Here is a 21,212-nt window from a genome sequence, read left to right on the forward strand (position 1 = left end):
AACACATTTTGCCTGTTTTTCAAACTCACCTAAGTCTATTGCCTATTAAGATACAATTTCACACATAAGGGTTTCTGTGTTTTGTTATGTTTTGCAGTATGGGTCCATTGATATGCGAAATAAAACAGCTGAGGAAGCTTATCTTGAAATGCTGAAGCCAGGAGAAAACATCAAAATAAAGACTCAATACAGAATAGAAGAGTTTAATAAGATAAAAGAGCTTCCTGGAGATGGATTCTATATCAGGTATTAGAGCGTGACCGGTAATGACAGCATAAGGCCATTAGGATAATATGCTGACCATCATGGGAGAGATAGTACATCAGTCTTACCACAATTTTAAGTTCAAAGTTTACAAATTCATCCCAGCTGTTCTCTGACAGTGAGTACACAATCTGTAGCATAGTAAGTCTTCATGCTTTGCTGTAAAATTGTGTGCGCTCTTGAAATGTAGTGTGTTCCTCTAATTTATTAACTTTTTTCAAAATAAGTATGCATGTCTTTCCCTTGAGTTGATGGAGATCGGTTGCAGAGCCTATTTATGTCTTCCTTTCCAGAGCACTTTATGACCGTCTGGCAGAGGTGGAACAGGATTTAAGCTTTAAGAAGGATGACATTTTGTATGTTGATGACACTCTGCCACAGGGAAACTTTGGTTGCTGGATGGCTTGGCAGCTAGACGAGAATGCTCAGAAGCTGGAAAGAGGACAGATTCCAAGCAAATATATGTGAGTGACCTCAGTTACAGTATTTATCTTTCAGTCTTTAGAAGTCTGACAAGTGAGATGTGGTATAAAAGACTTGTTTGCTTCTATTCTTTCCAGGAGATTCTAATTCTTAGACGTGTCATTTTAGGGGTGGCATATTTTAATAACATTGAATTAAATATGTTACTCTATCAAGTTGTTTTTAATGCCTCTAAGTAGTAAACTAGAAATGGAAATAATACATAGACCAGTTTGTGATAGATAATTCAATAACAAAAGTGAGAATAACCACAGCAAAAATATCCTTGAATCCAAGGTTATCACAGTGGTTCTTGGGAAGCATCAGTGGTTTTAGTTATCTGTGAACAGCAATGTTGTTATAAGACTGTGTATCCGCCACAGTCTCGCAATGTTGATAGAGCAGTTAAGAGGAGTATGCAGGAACTAAAATTTTTACATTGTTACTGAAATCACATTAGTTATCACTCAGTGATTAAAATATTTTTTTCATTTTAAGATTCCTGGTTTTCTGGTTTCCTTTTCTTCTAATAGTTTTCTCTCCATGTCATAACTCAAAATTCATCGTGACAGTGGGACAATGGTACTACATGGAATGTATAGAAGTACAATATACACATACAGACCCGTACACATCATTGAGTGTTGTTACTGGGAGATGGATAGTAAAACCACCTACATTTTACATGTGGCCAAAATATTTGTGCTCATATAAAATAAAACTGTTGTTTTGGATTGCTGATAAGTTAATTGTAAGGATGAATGTAACATGCAGCTTCATAGAAAGAATGGGATCTTCACTCTGTGTGAGGTTGACTTTACTGGCAAGTAGGTGCGTGCTGCTGCTTCTGCCTTGGAGAATTTTGCCCTGCTTGCCCGAGTGGTCCCCCTCGGTGCCTTGCTGCTATTTATATTTGTTGTGGTTTAACCCTAAGCAAGACCTGAAACGTATTCAGAAGCAACAAAGCACCTGGCAATAAAAGCACGCTGGTTCGAGCATCCCAAGGGTATTCAGAATTCTCGAACGCCATTGTAATTAGCCTGGAAGGAGGAGAGGGAGGTGAAAGAAAGTGTCTCCTCTGCAGATTAGGTCTTCGAGGAGAAAAGGTAAAAAGTGTAATTACTGAAAGTTGCCGCTAGACGGCTCCCGAAGTAAGGAGATGAAACCTCCACTGCCGTTTCACCGTGTTCATCGCTCTTAATCATGAACAAATACAGCCACAGCACACACGATTTCATCATATCATAAACCCGCACTACAAAGCACAGCAAAAGGGTAATCTTGACCCATTGCCCAGGGGTGATAAGCAGCACAACAGGGAGCACGTGCAGCAGGTAAGGTATTACAAAACACAACCCCGAGAGAAACAATATTGTGACTATCAACCCAATACAATGAATGCACATGACATGACATGACAATTTTGTTCTAACGTGCTCTAATCAGGTTTGTCGTTATCTCAACCTGTCGTGCCCCACACTGGGTGCCAAAAAGGACTACTGTGGTTTAACCCTAGCTGGCAGCTAAGCACCACGCAGCCACTCACTCACTCTCAGCCTGGTGGGATGGAGGAGAGAATCAGGAGAGTAAAAGTGAGAAAAGTCATAGGTTGAGATAGCGACAGTTTAATAAGTAAAGCAAAACAAGGAATTCATTCAATGCTTCCCATTGGCCAGCAGGTGTTCAGCCATCTCCAGAAAAGGAGGGCTCCGTCACATGTAATGGTTATTTGGGAAGACAAAACGCCATCACCCCTTTACTCCTTCTTGCCCCAGCTTTATATATACTGAGCATGACATCATATGGTATGGAATATCCTTTTGGTTGGTTGGGGTCAGCTGTCTCGGCTGTGTCTCCTCCCAGCTTTTGTGCTCTCCCAACCTGCTTGCTGGCAGGGAGGTGTGAGGAGTAGCAAAGGCCTTGAGTGCTCAGCAACAACCAAAACCACCAGGGTGCTATCAACACCATTCTTATCCCAAATCCAAAACATAGCACTATACCAGCTTGTTAGTAAGAAAGTCAAGTCTATCCCAGTGAAAACCATGACAATATTATAAGAATCTTGAGGAAATTATGGTAGTGTGAGGTTTTCAGATGCTTATTATTTCATTTATATTAACATTTGTTTCTGATTAATTATTGGTGGTGAAGATACGCAGGCTAAGGCTTGAGATGAGCGTTTCCAGTGCGTTCCTGAAGCAGCGGTGATATTGTTTGTTGAACAAATTTAAAAAGATAGGTTTAAATACCAACCATTTTGTCTGTTTCATTATAGGATGGATCAGGAATTCTATAGGAGACACAGCATGTCTGAGGCTAAAGATGAAAACAGTTCATCTAAGACATTATCAGCAGCAGCACGGAGGTCATTCTTCAGAAGAAAGCATAAACACAAGCGAAGTGGTTCCAAAGATGGAAAGGATTTACTGGCTCTGGATACAATCAGTACAGACTCAATTCCTTTCTTGGATGGCAAGTACCTTTGTTATACCTGGGAGGGGGTTGCCTTTCCTTCTCTTTCATTTTTAAACAGCTGCAGCATGACACGATGAGTAATGTTGCTTTCTGGTTGGTCTGAATACAAATGGTGATCATGTGTCCCATCACATACGTTACTTTTAATAGCAATTTTTTTGGTATTAAATAACAAGCCAGAGTGTTTGAAATTAATTTTTTTTTTGGTAGCTTATTCCTAGACCTATTAGTATTAATATTTCATTTGCAGAGGAAGATTGCTTTTTTGAGGCATGGTTTTGATCTTCCTTTCAACTATTTAATTTCTGTCCAGCTCGCTTAGTCTAGACAGGCATCCTGGGCACCACTCGAAAGTCTACACTTCCATTTCTTCATTCCACTACAAAAATCTCGTTGGTTACAATGATTACTTCTTGGAAGAGCTCAACAAACCAAGTCGGAGAAACCAAATATTGTGTCTTGTTTACAAAAATAGGAATGATTTGGTTTAAAATTTAGGTGAGAGTGGGAGGGAGAAGCACCAGGTTTAATTAGAAAAAATGTCTATTTTAAGCTGTCAAGTGGAGAAAGTTGTAATAATGGCTAGTGAGCATTTTTTGTTCTTGTCAAGGGCCTTACCTCTTGCAAGGGAGTTTTTTTTCATGATTTCTGTTAGGGTGCTTCTGCTTATCTGAGGAATGCCAGGAAAATAATTTATACTTTTATAAATATATCTTCCATGTGTATAGATTCTGCAAGTCTGGCATATCAGCGTGTACAGAAAGTGGACTGTACCTCTCCTAGGCCTGTCCTTATTCTAGGACCTTTACTTGATGCTGTGAAAGACATGTTGGTGAAAGAATCCCCTGGAAAATTTTGCAGGTGTCCTCTTGGTAAGTATGCAAATATAACCTATTTCTTCTTGCTTAGAATATGTGAGAGTAACATCTATATAAGTGAACTAAATGGTAGCACAAACATGGAAAAAACCCCAAGAATCTGAATTTGCAGACATTGTTTTGTTAGTCGTGTGCTATCCCTAAGGAATAGTAATGAAAGGGGATCTCTTCTGGCTCTATGAAACAGAGGTTATGAAAGCTTCCCAACAAGCCATTGAACGGGGCGTGAAGGATTGTCTGTTTATCGATTATAAACGGAGGAGTGGACATTTTGATGTGACAACCGTAGCTTCAATAAAAGAGATAACAGAAAAGGTGAGTCACTTTTAATGCTGTAGTTCTTTGTACCATTTGCAATATATGGTCATACTATGTTGGGGGGGGTGTGGGGTGGAAATTATGTTAGCATTGTCCTCCTTTAAGGGATTCAGAGAATTGTTCCCCAGGCTACAGAGTAAAATAAGTTGCCTCACTTTGGCATGTAACTTTTAAAAGATTATTTTATGCAAACACATCTTTGTAGAAACTAGGCATGTCCATATTCTTTTACAGTATTATTAAATAAAGTAAGAAATTATTTTCTTAGACTCCATAGATTCCACCCCCTATCCCGCCCAACGAGGATTTAGGTTTTTTAACGATTCCATTTAATGCAGTGGTAAAGAATATAAACATCATAATAATCCTGGAGACAGATGCTAATTGAAATCTGTACATTGCTTACAGTTTTCTGTCAAACCCACAGAAAGTCTCGTTAATTTAACACTTGTGTTTGCTTATGACTTATGAAAGAGAAAATGAATATGAATATTTAAATTTGGGAAAAATATATTGCAAATATTTCAATTTGAGTCTTCATTTCAGTTGTTATTCAAATACTTTTATTTCTATCAATTCATACTTTTGGTACTATGAATGGAATTTCTTGCAGTCTTTCATCTTCTGTCTTTTGTTATAAAACCTGTGGCTACAAATCACTCAGTAGCCCCAAAATTCTAAGTGTGTACAAAATTCTGTTGGGTTGCTATGATTTAAGTAGGGGAAGAAATGTGGGATTTGCACGTGTGCTTGTGCTCTTTAACTGAATGAGTGTTTTGCATTTACATTTGATCTTAGGATTGTCATTGTCTGCTTGACATCGCTCCTCATGCCATCGAACGGCTCCACAGTGTTCATATCTACCCTATTGTAATTTTTATTCGCTACAAAAATGCTAAACAAATCAAGTAAGTCTGTGAGGGGTATAGTTCAGGGATGTTGATTTTAGCTTAAAAAAAAGCACGTTACCGTTATTGTTTCTTTCATCCTAGTCATCTTAAATCTCTTTAAAATGGGGAAATTAATCCTCATAAAAACCGCTGTGAGGTAAATGGTCTTAACTTCATTTTGGTTGCATGACAATTAAGTGAATCTTTCAAAGAAATCAAACAGTGTAGATTAAACTATATGTACTCCAGGACGCACTCGGATCTTCCCTGCTCACCTTTGTATTAAACCTTAAGACAGGTATGGGTGAGATCCACTGAGGATTAAGTGGTGACTGTGACAAAGAGCTATTCATCTTCTCCGTGGGGCAAGTGTGTGGATGCAGTGCCAATTGATTCGTAACCTCTGCTTTCCCAGTGAGGTTCATTCTCCAGTGAAAACAGCAAGGGAAGTCCCTTTTTGCCATGGAGTGTATATACTCTGGTCTTGTCGGGCCTTGCGCTTTCAGTAATTGGGAATTTCCTGCTCAAATATAGCTCAAATTTACGCATTTTGATAGATCGATTTGGCAAGAAGTGACATAATCTCCCAACAAAGGTATTAAGAAACAGTTTTGTTGAGAGATCTTACGCTTGTGGTATCTTCATTTTAAAAGTTGAAGACTTCTTATGTTCTTGATCTGTAGGTAAGTTTGATGACTGTCTATTTAAGAAAAAGTATAAGTACTACCCCTTTCAAGTAGAAGCAAGACGTAACACAATGTGCTGTATTTCATTACCACTGTAGGATCATGCACTTGGATGATAAATGGAACTGTCTTGTCTTGATCCCCTTTGGAAATGGAATGGTGACCATTACAGCTGTTTCCTTTTTTTGGAAAGTGACAGCGATTGAACTAGACAAGCAAGGATTTCTATCAGTCATCAAAATAAGATGCAGTAGTGCATTGTCTCTACCTGTTATGAGCATCAAAGGTTTTTCCAAACAGCCTTTTTGATATAGCACAGGTTCTGTTGCCATTCTCTGAACTGCTACGCAGCAGTGATAGGTTAATTCAGAAGTGAAGCTTTTTATTTATAAAATAAAATTGTGCTGCTTTTCTCAATGCTATAAGAAACTATGCTTATTTTGGTTTAGTGTCTATCTATATGACCTTATTAGTTGATTATAAATTCTGCTTCCTTTTAAACAGAATCCCTTGCTTGGGACCCCAAGTCAGATTTGGAGGAGAGTGTTACAAGCCTTGATAAGAACTAAAATTTATTTCTCACCGCTTGTATTTCTCTCTATTTTTTTCTTATTTTATTTCCAACAGCTTGTATAATAGAAAAACAGTAATCTCAAAAATGTATCTCTATTATATTATGTCTCTATAATACTCAAGTTTTACTCAATGCTTGATACTTCAAGCTCTTAAATGACCACTACTTGAGCCCAGTTTTGTGTAGGGAGTACTGGAGTGTATATGAGATGACGATCCAATTCATATGAACTGGAAAAAATTATATTCTTTCTCCCTCAACCCCCTCCCAGTCTCTGAGACTTTAAAGGAATACTGGCTTGGTCTAATAGCAAATAAATTTGTTAGCACTGAAATAATCCTGATGACTAAGCTGGTACTGCTGAAACACAGTAGATGGCACTCAATGCACAGAGTTATGCTTGCAAATTAATTAGCCTTTCACTTGCACCCAACTCGAGGTAACAATTTCAAGGCCATTAAAAAAAAAATTACTCTTATATAATTTTTTTTCTTTTTTTTTCAGAGAGCAAAAAGACCCAATCTTCCTGAGGGACAAAGTTACACAAAAACATTCCAAAGAACAGTTTGAGACAGCTCAAAAAATAGAACAAGAGTATAGCAAGTACTTTACAGGTTAGTATTTAATAAACATTTCAGTAGGAACACAGTGATGATTTAATCCATTTACACTGTAATGTATGTTCCTTCAAAAAGCACTGTTTTTTTCATTCTGCCTTCCCTTTTGGCAGACTCATGCTCTGGTGGTTTATTTTACTGGGTGAGGAAATCTCAAGATAATAAGTACTATCTGTCCCTTGCTTTTACATGTTTTTGTTTTCAGCATGTGGTGAGTCTTATGACCTAAATAAATTCTGAAAACGTTTAATTATAAGCCAGTAGTATTGGAAGTATGGTCAAGATAATTTGACACAGTGTTGTCATTTTTGTACCCTGTAAGGAATATAAGTTGTTTTGTAATTGTAAAAATAAAACAAACCAAACCCAAACAACATCAAAAACCTGTAGTGTAAATTAATGAATGATTTGTGAGACATACTTTAAATCTTTCACAAAGGAACAAAATTGTCAAAGGTTTCTTAAGCATGCTTTGTAATTTGGAATCATGAAATTCAACTTTAGAGGCCTTTTTAACATCATAAAGTATATTATATGAATCTTGGATTGTAGTTAATACTGTATTTTTACATTAGTTTCAAGACTGTCTCTGCGTATTTCCAAGTATATTTCTGTGATTCCACATCCATTCTTGAGGGGACAAAATTTTAGCCAACTGGATATGAATGGCAACAAAACTTAAAAAGAAAAAAACAAAACAAACCCCCCCAGAATACCACTAAACCATCCAAACCCCAACTTTTCATCCCCAGAACAATGGGATTCTTGCAGAAATATTTTGAGGCATACCTGCCAAGTGCAGGGGAGGGAAGGGGGATGTATTTAGTATAGAGCTGTCTTAGTGCACCCTGAGAAGAAGCTGCACAGTCTCAACAAAATCAGTTACCTGGCGTGTAATAGCCATACATGGTTAATTGAAATGGTACATACTAAACCTTCACAGAACTTGACATGCACGTGGCCAGGTTGCATCACCGTGTGTTATCTTCTGCTCCTTAAGTTATTTGTTGCATTTTAATTTCACCCTGATAGTGAAAGCAGCACTCAGTCCAAGAGAGCACTATGTGTATCTTCTCACATGCCCTGTGAGACGGACCTCCCTCTGTTAGTGCCAAGTACAGCGGACTCCAGCTGTCATCAACATTGCCAGATGCTGGTAGTCAGAGAGGATTGCTGTTCAAACTTCATTGACATTTAAACTTCTTGAAATTATAACGCTATGTGTAAAATACGCCTGTAGATAGGCGTGTTGGACGTGATAGGTTCCTCATGAAGCTATATGGCAGACCTGAGCTCTGTGACTATTTCATGAAATAGGTTTTTTGGCTAATGACTCTTTCAGGTTGGCTTTGTTTCTTGTACCAAGTTGTGAACACAGTGTATAATCTGAATCACTCCCTCACTGCCATTTGTCACCTTTCACGGACCTTGTTGGTTACCGTGTTCTGTATCCAAACTCACCCGAGATCATGAATTGTATATACTGCAGAGTCAAGTGATATTTTACGTGAGATCAAATTCTCTCTTTTCAAAAATGGAAATTATACCTTAACCCTTATAAGACTTTCCATGTTTTTCCAGTGTTAGTGGTAGCTGAGGCCGGAGGCTTTGCTGACATATTTCTCAAGTCATGAAGTTCCTCACTTTTTAAGTCTTAAAGCGAATACGTTCTCCTCTCCTGTGTCAGTGTTGGCATTTTACTTTTTATGACTGTTGTGTTTAGCGAGGGTAGAATGCAAGGTGTTCATTTATCTTTTGAATTGATTTTCAGGCAGTTGCTTGCTGTTGGCCTTTTTTTCATTGGATGTAGTTAACAGTAAGAATCGGAGTGGCAACCGCCGCTGTTTTATTTAGCTCAGTGATCTGCGAGCTGCCTCATAATTTACTTCTAATATTTGTAAATAGTGTCTAGTTGCTACAGCTGTAGTCTCTATGTATATTACCATGTAAATATAAAACTCTTAACACCACGTGCTGAACAGAGGTTTATTATAGCAGGTTCTGACCATCTTTAGACTTAAACTTTGCCACCTGATGCTTCTGAAAATAGTACATGGAGGCCTCTAACAAAACAGTTGTCTTAGTTGATTATAGCCATCAGTTCTGCAACTTCCCTGGGCTGTTTGAAGAGCTAGCAGAAGAAACTGTATATTGAACACTTGACCTCTTTGCTCTGTTCTTTTTCTTGTTTTAATAGAGTCATGCATCTGGCAAATATTGAATGGGGTAGATTAATTCTGATCTGTTGATTAAACACTTTGCAGAAAAATGTAGAAGTTTCCTCTTTGTAATTAGTCATGACTCTTTGTTCCAGTCTCATTCGTGGGGGTTTGTGTCTTTTTCTCCAGGCATTGTCCAGGGAGGAGCCCTTTCAAGCATTTGCACTCAGATTATGACAACTGTCGATCAAGAACAAAACAAAGTCCTGTGGATCCCCGCTGGCCCGCTGTAGATTTATTTCGCTGTGAAACTCCTTTGCAGATGGAAATAACCAACTAACTTTCTATCCAACAGACTCTGTCCATTTCTGTCTTTATAAAGATATCTGTAAGTGATTTCTGTTTCGCAAAGGGGAATGATAACACTGAACACGCAAGGACCTGACGAGGCACGTGGGAAGGGGTAGATCACTTCAGCGATCTTGTCTCTTACGTCGTACGTGTACACGTGACAGGTTGGCATGAGGGGCTGCGACCTGCGTGTACTTGTCCATGAATAATGAACTTAACAATGCTGCAAAACCCTGTAGAATGACAAGTTTACAAACACTTTTTCAAAGTATTTGGTTGTCGCTGTTTACTTGAATGTCTTGTTTCGTTTTGTTTTTATTTTGTTTTTTTAACTCTGTGTCCTTTCACTTAATGAGGTGACTCTCCAAAACGGAGTGAAATTTCTGAATATGAGCAAATGGTTTATGCGCAGTGTGACTCCTAGTTGCAATTTTGACCATTGTGAAGCACATTGTTGACTTGACAACCAGGTAATATCGTGGGATCGAATCGGTACGTCTTGGGAGTAAGCTCAGAAGGAAGTACACTCCTCTACAGGGCAGACCACTGTTTGTATCCTGTCAACACTTGTCTGTCAAAGATATCGTTTCTTGTTTTATGCATGAATCTAATATTTAAACGTCATAATATATCTGAACAATCCAAGCTTAATGTGTGTTGAGAAATAATAATTTTTAATTGTTGGGCCTGGATTAAGTACCGGTGGGGAAGAGTCATAAGCTAGGCCTAGCATGCTGTGTTCTGTCACTTTTAGATACTGTAAATATGGAAAGCTTATGTCGGTGCAATTTTGCAGGGTAATTCTTAAGCTTTGTACTTCAGTGTGTAGCATTCACATAGGTTGTTTTTATTTAAGAGCAGCCACAGTTTTAGGGCTTTGATTAAAAGCCTTTAGAAAGGTACTAAATTGTTAGTGTTTTCCTTGTCAAAAATAAGTGATCGTTTAGTTTTGGTTGCAATACTTATTTACCTATTGTACCAAACTCCATTGTATCAGTTCCCTTTTTGTTTTTTTGCACTTCTGACTCTGTGTTCCTAACACAGGTTTTGTACCTGTCTCTTCTGTCTCTTGTGCCATGTTTCTTGGGTACTGTATTTTAATTGTTTTTAAAATGTCATTTGAGTAGAACTGCTTCTCGGTCACTGTTCCTAACATTTCATTAGGGTTTCTAGTTTTACACTGCGGGCTGTAGTTTTGCTTCTGTTTGTAGCTTTTTTAATTAAAAAAAAAAAAAAAAAAAAAGGGATTCTTCTTGCACAGTTCTTCAAAGAAAGATCTGGTCCTAAATTTAAATTCTGTTTTACAGATACTATTTATAGTTCAAAATACTCGGTATAGTATTTATATAGTTATATACTATATAGAGTATTTTGAACTAGAATACATTTAAAATATATATATAGTATTTTATATAGTATTATACTGTACTATTATAATACTGTATATATATAAATTAAAAAATAGGAAATGATATGGGTGAATTACTAGTCAAAGTACTTCTCATGGTGAGGGACAGCAGTTGTTTTTTGTTTATCTCTTTTTTTGTTTGTTTGTTTTTAAAGTTTGAGGTCAGAGTAGACTCCAGTGGTACAATTGAAACAGACAGGTACTGTTCTGACATGGATTTTCTGTACTAAAATGAAAATGTCACTTTGTATCAAAAAAAAAAAAAAGTTAAAGAAACTGATTACTAAATAAAGGTCAATTTCTGTAACTTGACTTGTGTGTAAAAGGTGCGTATAGCTAATGTTCTCTGTGACTCTAGTTGAGTCCTCATATAAGGTTTTATTTTCTAAGATTGGCGTATGTAGGTTCAAATGCCCACCCTGAGAGGAACAAGTTTCCCAGTCTTAGATACGTAAATGCCAAAGACATTCAACAACTGCAGGATACGGGAAGTGAAATGTTGTTTTGTATTAACATATTTTTAACATTCTGGCCCAGTGGTGTTACGGATTTCAAGAAGAAATGCACTTGATTGGATGGAGGCGTTAACGGGAGAACGAGTCTATCACTGTTATTTTCAAGAGAGCGTCACCGGAAATCAGGGAAAACCTAATAGGCAAAAACATGAAACATTATCTTAAAGGCACATTGTAGAATTCTGTGCCTCGGTTTTTACACTTTAGACAGACCAGCCTTTTCTGTTCAGTAAGTTACCTGAAAGCTTAGGGAAGGTAATTATTATGTATTAACTTTTCTGCTTTGTCAGTTGCTTTGTTCTCAGATGCCAGCTAGTCAACTTCAGCGTGAACCAGACTGGTGGGTGGTCAGTCGTCTTCTAATCTACATACCTAGTAATAGCCTCCAGTCATAAGATGGGACTTGCACCTTATCTGCTTCTCTTGGAAAAAAAACACCACAGTACCATCTTCTAATAGAGGATGAAGAAAATGAGAATAGGCAGGTTCTGGCAGGTCAGTAACAGCCATGCCTTGCATATCTTCTGATCACGAGGAAGTAGAATTGACATCTCAGTTAAACACTAGAAAAGATTCCTTTAGTTCAGATCAAGAGTTTCCTGATTCACCATTTTATTTTATGATACTACATACTGGAGCTAGATTTGGCCGTCCTTCCAAAAAGAGTAACTTTGTCCAGGTGTTTGAATAAAGAATGTAGTTCTGTGGGTGTTTTAAAAATAGTTTAATACTATTAATACTAATAGCTAGACAACAAAAGTCTGAAAATTTCACCCTCATGCTTATAAGCCACTATGTAGAATGTATTGCTGCAGGTAAGGAGTTAGCTAGAAATCACCATCTTTTTTAACTTTATTTGTCCATAGCTAAACTGAGATAAAATGGCTGAAGATACTGCAGCCCATAAGTATGATCTGTTGTTAATAAGTTGACAAGCATCTACTCACTTTCAAACCTTTGTTTTTAAAAAACACCCTGTTCACATTGACCTGGAATTGCAGGGCAAGTGTTTGTCGGATCCAGAATTACACTCCAACAGCTGCCAACCTCTTCACCTCAGACATGGGTCCTTTTTCAGTGTCTGATAAATTTGGAGGCCATATCGTAATCCCTTTCAGCGAATGCAAACGTTGCCTTAAGCAGTCTTGAACGGCTTTCCTAGATGCATCTCAGATGGATGTATATTCATGGTTGAAGTACGGTCTTGTAATCTTTTCTAGACTTATGTTTAAGGCTCCATGTAATTTCTAAGATTCTATGCCTCCGTTTAACAATGGGCAGTTTCTTTTAAAACACGCTGACATTGGAAAAATGTGCACTGGCTTCGAAGGTAAAGAGACTGCTGTGAAAAATACAGATCCCAAGCAAGGCTGACTTTGGTCGTGCGCAACAACTAGTAAAGGTCCCAGACCTGCAGTAGAAACTGAACAGCATGAAAAAGGTGCTTGGCCTCTTCCTCTACGTTTTCTAACAGTGGTGTGTCAGTGGGTGCAAGGGTTTCTTATTAATTTGGTTGCTTTTAAAGAGATATTTTTTTTTTCCAGCCTTAATTCTCTATAATTTTGCTTAGAAAATGTCTCTGTGTTCTTCACTGAAAAAGGATGTTTTTGATGAACATTTGGTAGCAAACTTTTTAACTATTCAATTTGACTTCTTTCTCTCTTAGTGTTCAAAGAGATGCTTTTGCTAGCACAACCCAAATGACGCAAGTGTGAATCCAAAAACCAGGTGAATAGGGGATCCTATTACTTAAGTATAAAGAAGAGTTGTTTATTACAATATAAATAATTTTAGATGAACATTGTTTATATTTAGAAGTTTTCTAGATGGATCCTTTTCTTGAAGTAAAATGTGCACAAAAAGCATACTGTGACTGAAAAAAGTCAAAACATATTCAGTACTGGAAGTTATCTTGTAGACTTCCAGTATGGTAAATGTTTTCAATTTTTTTTAATGTTTTATATTTGTTTCATCTTGTAACTTAGTTTAAAAACAGAAGCAGCATATTAAAGGTATTCTGATTTCAGTAGATCTCATACAACTAAGTGTTTGTACTTAATTTTCCTTTACAAAATGCACCTGTTAAAGGTGCAGTGAGTTTTTCTGCCATGTGTAAAGTATGAAATTCCAGATGACTTTTTTTTTTTTAACGCACACAAGTTTTTAAAAATATTAGTCTTTTTTCTGAAAACGTAGAAGGGAAAATGGCAGAGATCTAATCATTGTTTTAAGAAGTCAGTCACCAAAATCTTTGTACCATGTAACATAGTCACTTCATATTATGGTGAATTATCTGTCATTGCTATGTTTTACTAACAGTACATTATATGCTAAACGTGTGTGTTCACTGGGTTATTTTCTGCATCTGTCATATTGAAGGAAATAACACCAGTGGTGGAGGAAACTTTCAGAGATAACGGTATCTTGATTTATGACCCTTTCCTTTTCTTGTTCACAGTATAAAGAGAATGTCCAAGAGCTAGAATGCTGTTTCTGCTCGCTATAAAAACCCAAACAACCCAAAACCGAAAAGCCACCACCACCCCAAACCCTACACACAAAACAACCCCCTCCACCCCAAACCCCACTTCCCACGTGTCCTGTTTGGCTTTTCTTATGATTTTGGGTCCTTCCCATCTTCCTAAAGATCTATTAAAAGTTCAGAAAATGGAGATAGCAGTTTACTCTTGACTTAATCCACGTACATACTGCATGTTTAACAATACACTGATGTTTCCAAAATTGGAAACAAATCTGCCAAAACATAAAGCACTTTAAACAGCTTGAAAAAAACACCTGTTTCTCAATAAAATTTCACTTATATTTGCAATGGCTTTTTTCTTTTCAGGATGTTTCAGTGCAAATGTGAATGACATTTCTTATGTGATCTTCCCTATGCCCTTCCTCCAAAGGCAGGGGATGATCGGCTTTCTGAAGATGGTGACTTTGATCTTCAGAGGAAGTGACCCTTTTCCCACAACTTTTGCACCTGGTTTTGCTGCAAATTCATCTTATCTCATTAGCAATAATGCCGATCAATTAAAATCATCATAATGGCTTCATTCCATCTGCCTGCTCCACAAAAGCATTTGAGCTTAGCATTTAGATGCTCAAATAATCTAATTGTTTAACCTAATTAAGACAAATATTTGTGGCCCACCTGTGACAAACCTAAGGTTTTAGGTTAGGAGCTTGTCTGATGTTTGGCTAGTGAAAGCAATAAAAGGCTGAAAATGCATTGCTTCATCTAAATACGTGCAAGGGGTCTAAATGCAAGTAAGAAATGTAAGTCTTACAGTTCTGTGATGAAAATAAGTTAGTTATAGCATTTTGAGAGGATAATTCCAGTGGAGTCAGCCAAAAGATCCCAAGGTAAGAGGTAGAAACTTGTTCTCTGCTGTGAAGATACGATTTGAGATTGCTAGCAATTGCTTGTATCGTTATAGTAACGAGTAGGTTTGTGATGCAAAGATGAGTAAGTGCAATTACTGAAGTAAACCAAACACATGGAGCTGAATTCCAGGACGGTGACACAAGCTGCCTGTCCTCAGCAACCCTTTATGTTGGTCCCATGGTGGCAAATGTGTATCACTTATATCTGGGTTGGCTGAACTGTGTGGCCTTGCAGAGCTGCTGGCTGCAAATGTGTTGCTAACATTCAAATGAGTACTCATACTTGCAAACCCTGACTTGTGCTGGAGTGAAAAATGTGTGTTTAATAGCTGCAATTATAGTGTGATCTGTTCAGACCTGCTCTGACTGATTTGCGGTTCAATGATTTAGAATTCATTTTTCAGGGTGGTACCACATATTTTTGCCAGAGTGACTATTTTACAGCTGCAAAATAATTCAAATGAAGCTGTAAAAATCAATTGCATGTACTTCCCTTCCTCCTGGCCTTAACGTGGCAGAGTTTCCCTCAGAGCTGCAAACCTTGAACTCCAAGAGACACTGGAATTCCTATCTGATGCTGACACTACTGTGTTGTCCTGCGCAGGATGTGATCAGAGCTGTCTGCTGACAGCATGGAGTCGGGAAGCGTTGGGGCTGCAGTGGCTTCCTTCACAGCTGTGCTTCTCCATGGGATACTTCATTAATGCTTCAGTCTTCCTATGAGTTAACCCTCGTGAGATGCTTCCAGTCCTGGCTCCACAGTGGCAGTTCTGTGCCTTCCAGAGCTGAAATGGGGTTTCTGATCAGCGGTTGCTGACACGTTTTCCGTTCCAGCTGTCCCTTTTCTGCCATGTAACAATACACAGATGTATAATTTTGGCAAGTGCACCACGAAATTTTTCTCACAATAGGAGTGAGCGTCTAGTTTGTGAGAACTATATTATGGATACATCATAGGCCTTCCCCTTCTTTTACTGTTATATTCAGCTTTAGTTTCCCTTTGCTTCATACTCTTGCCACCATTAGTAGATAAATCTTCTTTCAAGGTGTGTCTCCCATCGAGCGCAGCCTTCCTGTTTGCCCGATTTCCTTGCTTCATGCTTCACTTGTGTCATTGCTCCTCAACTCCTTGCACATCTAAACTCTCAAAGATATTTTTTTCTATGTCTGATGCAACCTAATCTCTCTCTTCCTCGCCCTGTTATCTAATAGTAAAGTATTTTGGGACATTACATAAAGTCTGTTTGTTTCATAAAGCATACTATGTGGTTGTGTATCAATTACTGATTTGGTTCTAGATACTTGTTATACTCACTGTTGATGATCTTGTGAATGCGGCGGCCAATCCACTCCAGCATTCAGCAGCCTTTCAGCAAGTTCAGATAATCTTTTAGCAAGGATTCCACGTCTGCAGTTTCTGAAAGTGATGCCTTACTATGTTTCCAGCAGTGTCAGCAGTACATTTGTAAAAGAACCTACTTGGTAAGGAACAGAAGACGACTTGAGAAAGTCCACACGCCTGCCTTAGGATTTTGTGACCTCTGCTGGTTTACAGAGGCTGCTGTCTTTGAATTAATTTGTATTTCCCTCTGCACTGTTCTGAGTGTGTGATAACACAGCGCTGGTAAGGTAGGCAGAAGTATAGCTGAACTGACTCCCTACAAGTTACTGAGACCAACAAATGGTGCTTGGCCTTCACTAGAAATAAACTATCACAATTCTAATTTTAACCTTTTTTGCTATAACTTAGGATGTTACTGAAGTTACAAGAGGGCAGTTTATAAAAAGAGTTCTGAAATGCTGGAACTCACCAGAAGTAGCCATATTTCTCTTATTTCTTTCCCACCCTACTCTTGCACTGAAGCCCAATTTTTATTTTACACCCTCTCTACTTTTGAAGATGTAGGCAGTCTGTAACGCACAATATGACAGCAATAACAAGAACAGCAACGAACCACTGTTGAATGCTGGAAATCACAGGCCCTTAAAATCCTTTTCAATTCTCTTACCTGCAGCAAAAGCTACTCAGAAACAGAAATCCTTTAGTGAAATAATTAAGCCAGAGTTTGAAAGTAATTTTCTTTCTTGCTCTCAGTGCTCTAATAATGAGATTTTCAAAATCTAACTCCCTTATTTTTAGAAATCATCTGATATCCAGACCAAATGCACATGAGGCACCTTAATACTTGTTCTTGTGAAAATATTATTTTAACTTCTTTGCCTCAGTATGTGTACTTCATGGTGCAAAGCACTTTCAGCTTCTGTTTTACTAAGCTAAGCAAACTTACCTCTTAGACTCTTAAATGGTAGGTTCTTCATTCCTGCTGCCTCTTCCCTGCACCTTTTCTAGATTGAGTGAAGCTATTTTGAATAGCCAAAGTTTTGTATCACATGAACAAAAGGAAATGTTGCTTTCCAAGCATTAAAAATAGCATTGGTAAAGGAACAGAGCTTCTTTCTCCTAGCACAGAACAATGAAATTTATTGGAGCAAGGAAGAGTCTATTTAGAGAAAGTTCCTAGCTCTGCCACTGTCTTATCTTGCCCTTTGAAACAGAGATGGTTTGTTATTTTTCCATGGAATTCTTAAAGGAGGTCTTTAATCCAGAGACAATTTTGAGGTATGCCAGATGTAAACCTGATCTATTTCAATGGTTTGGGTTTTATGGCTTTTTGTTATCCCCTGTTACTTATCGGATATGGTTTTTTTATTTAAATAAGGGTTTGTTCCATCATAACCCATTGAGTCGTCCTGCTCGATGGTGTGAATTTATGGTTCTATAGGCACTCCAAGCAGAAGAGCCCTATTCCTCAGTGGGGGGAAAAGTTAGGTCAGCTAACCTATCCAACGTGGGCTTCCCCTTTGAGTGTGTATTCCTGCACTTTCTGAGTGCGGTTTTGTTTTCTTTTTTTTGGTGTTTTGCTTGTTTGTTTTTTAAATTTTTTTTTTTGTCGTGGTTTTTTTTTTTAAATCTAGTTCCGCAAATACCACACATACCAAAAACACTTTCTGAAAATTAATGGTACTACAGATAAGTAAATGACCAATATATGGTTTGTTATTCAATGTGAAACAGAAAAATGGCAAAATTGTTTAGAATGAAGCTGGCAGGTAACATTAAAAAAAAATCAACCCTGCTTTTCAATTATTTAGCCTTGTGTTTGATTTTTAATATACCTACCTTAAAAAGGCATTTTGAGTCTGAAATTTATATTTGGCAAATGTAAATGAATTGGAATATTTCATTTGATAAACACTGAAATGAGGCATTAAGTTTCAGCAAAAGGAAGGCTGTTGTTATGTTTAAACCGATTTCTTGGTATTCACTATTTTCAGGAAATTGTTCAGTAATTTCTGAAAAAGGAAGGACCCTTTAAAAAGTGCCTCAAGCCAGCTACTCAAAACAGGAGTTATACTATATAATTACTCATTATTAAAAGTTTTGTTTGGGGATTTTTACTGTGCATAGTACAGAATGTAATGACCAGAGAGAAAAAAATATTTCTGGTACGTGCAAGAGACTAAATCTTTCGTTTCCCAGTATGTTAATATGGCTAGTACAAAATCTACAACAGATGAAAAAAAGATGTTAAAAATTATTTCTTCAGCAGAAACAATAATACATGGAAGATGAATTGCATTTATCAAATTGTTTTTTTAGAATTTGAGAAACTTTCCCTTGATGCAAACTGACACATCAAACATTATCTCTGACACTCTATTTATTTTTATAGCTACAACATCTCGTTTACAGTCATTTTATGCTGTATATAGCACTGATTGTTTTTCTTGCAAGATTAAGAGCAGAGTTTTAAACTGTCATCCTCAAGGTCACAAGCCTGCTGGAAAATTCTTCTCTTGTTTTTTTTGTCAACCATAAAGTACTTCAATAACCAAAAAACCAAACCAGACAGTCATGCTTAGGTTTAAGAAAGCAAAAGAAGATGTATTCTATGACAATTTCTTCCATAAGACAGAAAGTATTAGCAAAATCAATGGTGAGAACTTGCAGCCTTAGCGATGACTGTAGATCAATGGCTGCCACACGTGGCATGAAAACCAAAGTGACTGAATCTTAAAATAATATATGCTGCAGTCTATAATGCACATGCAATGGGGGTTCAAATAATGGTGGTTCTAAAGAGATTGAAAAGCATTACATATATGTTATCCGTAAATCCAACATTTCTAGTGTGTTAAATCCAAACACTATGGGCTATTTTGTAACAATCACTCTAAATTGATGAAGGCATACTAAGCCTTGTATGGCCACAGACCTTTAGTTGAGTCCAGACAATAATAATCTAGTCTCTAAAGTATGCAAAAAGCATGAGCGAGCATCAGGCTGACTGGCTCAGTGTCAAGTCATACTTATAAAAGGTATGACTTAAAATGGAAAGCCTTTGTGACAGTTTACGCTGACTAACTCCATGTGTATAGCCTGCGCAGAGGGTTATTTTCCACCTATTTGTGAATACACAAGCAAGGAAATTGGTTTTAAACACAGAGGGGTGCAGACAGTTCTTTTGTTTAGTCAAATAAATATTTTCTGATGGACCTTTAACTAGCTCTAATTTATGGGCAGCAGGTGGTTTTTCTTCATTAGCAATTGTTTTTCCAGAAGATAACTGTATTAAAATTCGTGAGGATTCATTGTCTCTTTTATCCTAGGTAAAGCTCTTTCTTGAAACCACTTGATTATATTAAAAAGTAGAACTGAAGCAACTTCCTCAAACCTCCAAAGCCTATTACTTTATTATATTCTGTTTTCTCTTAGAGACAAAGGCTATTAAACATGTTGTTTCAGTCTTGTCTGGAAGAAAAATCCTGAAGTGTTTATAGGATGCAGGCATAATAGAAGTTCACTAAAACCGCCTCTGCTTTTAACTCAGGTAAGATGCAGTGGCATCAGATCAAGATGTCAGACGTAAGTCCTGAAAACTCTTTTGAATCCACCAAAATTAAGTGTTCAGAATTTCCTAACAATGAAAAAGTTTCTTGTTTTGGGAATAGTGAACAAAGAGTTTGATTTTTAAGTCTCCATCCTTGTCCCACTAAAATAGAGCCTTTAGCCCTTGCTGTAGGAACAAGGACAGGAATTGAGGCCTCTCATACTATAAAAGCTTCTGCCAGAAGCGTATTGTTAAGTTCTATTTAAAGCATATTAAGTATTTTGAGTAATTGGAGCAATACCGGGAAGTTTTAACCTTAATAACCGATATGCTGGTTTGACAAGGCTGTCACAGCAGAAGTCACTGTTGTATAAGCCATCACAGATACAACACCTTTCTTGTTATGGAAACATATGTACAGCTTGAGTAGCATTTTCCTTTTATGACGTATTCAGAGCTCTCTACAGTCCTTTAAGGCATATCCTTACAAATTTGTGGAGGAAGACCTCTAATGCTTTCAAGTATTTGAAATACCAGTGTCTAGCTATGTTGACTTTGAGCTTTAAATTTTAAAGGTCCAGAATTCTGTTAGACCAGCATTTTTTCCCACTGACAGATGCACATTTTTAGGTACTGGCTTCCAAAGTTAGACATACAAAACTTTCTCATACTTGAAAAAAAACCAAATAATAGAGATTTGCATCTTTCTTTTGTTTAGGCACCAATGTAAGTAATACAGTCATTAACTTGTCAACAAATTCCTCTGCCATGTGTTGCTGTCTTGTATGCAGCATATGCAAATTGTCCCAGTGCCTCAGGAGAAGTTGCTACAAGTCTTTCCTTTTGCGATTCCGTGCCTTGGGCCGTGACCTTTCGCTTCTAAAGTTCTTTATTCAAGTTACAGACACCTCTGCGTACAGGTTCTGATGTGATCTGTGCCCTCTCGCCAGTGCTAACCTCTACCATCAAAGGGCACAAGAAGGAGTCTGGCGCTGGCAGGGGTAGGAGCGTGGCTGTGGTCCAGCCCTGCCTGCCGTCTGCTCACTCTCTACGGTTCGGGTTGCTGTTTTTTAAGGGACGGAGGCACTGGTTGTGTTTCTTCCTTCACTCCTCACCCTGCTGCAGGCCCCAGACCCCCTCTTTGCTGTTTTATTTTTTTGATTTTGCTCTGAGACCTGTAAAAACTTTTAATTACCTCGATTTTACAGGTGTTTTACCTGTTTGTATTTGTACAAAATCTATGTATAATATAGAGAGGAATGGGGCGGGGAGATCAGTGAATGGTTAGCTGTTACTTCAAACAGGAATAGAATTAAAACAAACCCTTCAA

The 21,212-nt window shown here is 37.6% G+C and overlaps 1 protein-coding gene across 3 annotated transcripts in view; it reads left to right on the plus strand.

Moving 5' to 3' along the window:
• The window catches only part of DLG5 (discs large MAGUK scaffold protein 5), a 112,659-nt gene extending 101,252 nt beyond the window's left edge, over positions 1–11,407 (plus strand). For all 3 annotated transcript variants that reach the window (XM_054205910.1, XM_054205909.1, XM_054205908.1), the window contains 8 exons: positions 98–246; positions 558–728; positions 3,002–3,198; positions 3,930–4,073; positions 4,267–4,394; positions 5,196–5,305; positions 7,052–7,161; positions 9,513–11,407. In XM_054205910.1, the coding sequence (XP_054061885.1) occupies positions 98–246; positions 558–728; positions 3,002–3,198; positions 3,930–4,073; positions 4,267–4,394; positions 5,196–5,305; positions 7,052–7,161; positions 9,513–9,616 (1,113 nt within the window). In that variant the 3' untranslated portion in view covers positions 9,617–11,407. The remainder of the gene's footprint in view (positions 1–97; positions 247–557; positions 729–3,001; positions 3,199–3,929; positions 4,074–4,266; positions 4,395–5,195; positions 5,306–7,051; positions 7,162–9,512) is intronic.
• The last annotated feature ends 9,805 nt before the right edge of the window (positions 11,408–21,212 follow it).

This window comes from Rissa tridactyla, chromosome 6, assembly GCF_028500815.1.
Source record: "Rissa tridactyla isolate bRisTri1 chromosome 6, bRisTri1.patW.cur.20221130, whole genome shotgun sequence".
Classification (NCBI taxonomy): Eukaryota; Metazoa; Chordata; class Aves; order Charadriiformes; family Laridae; genus Rissa; species Rissa tridactyla.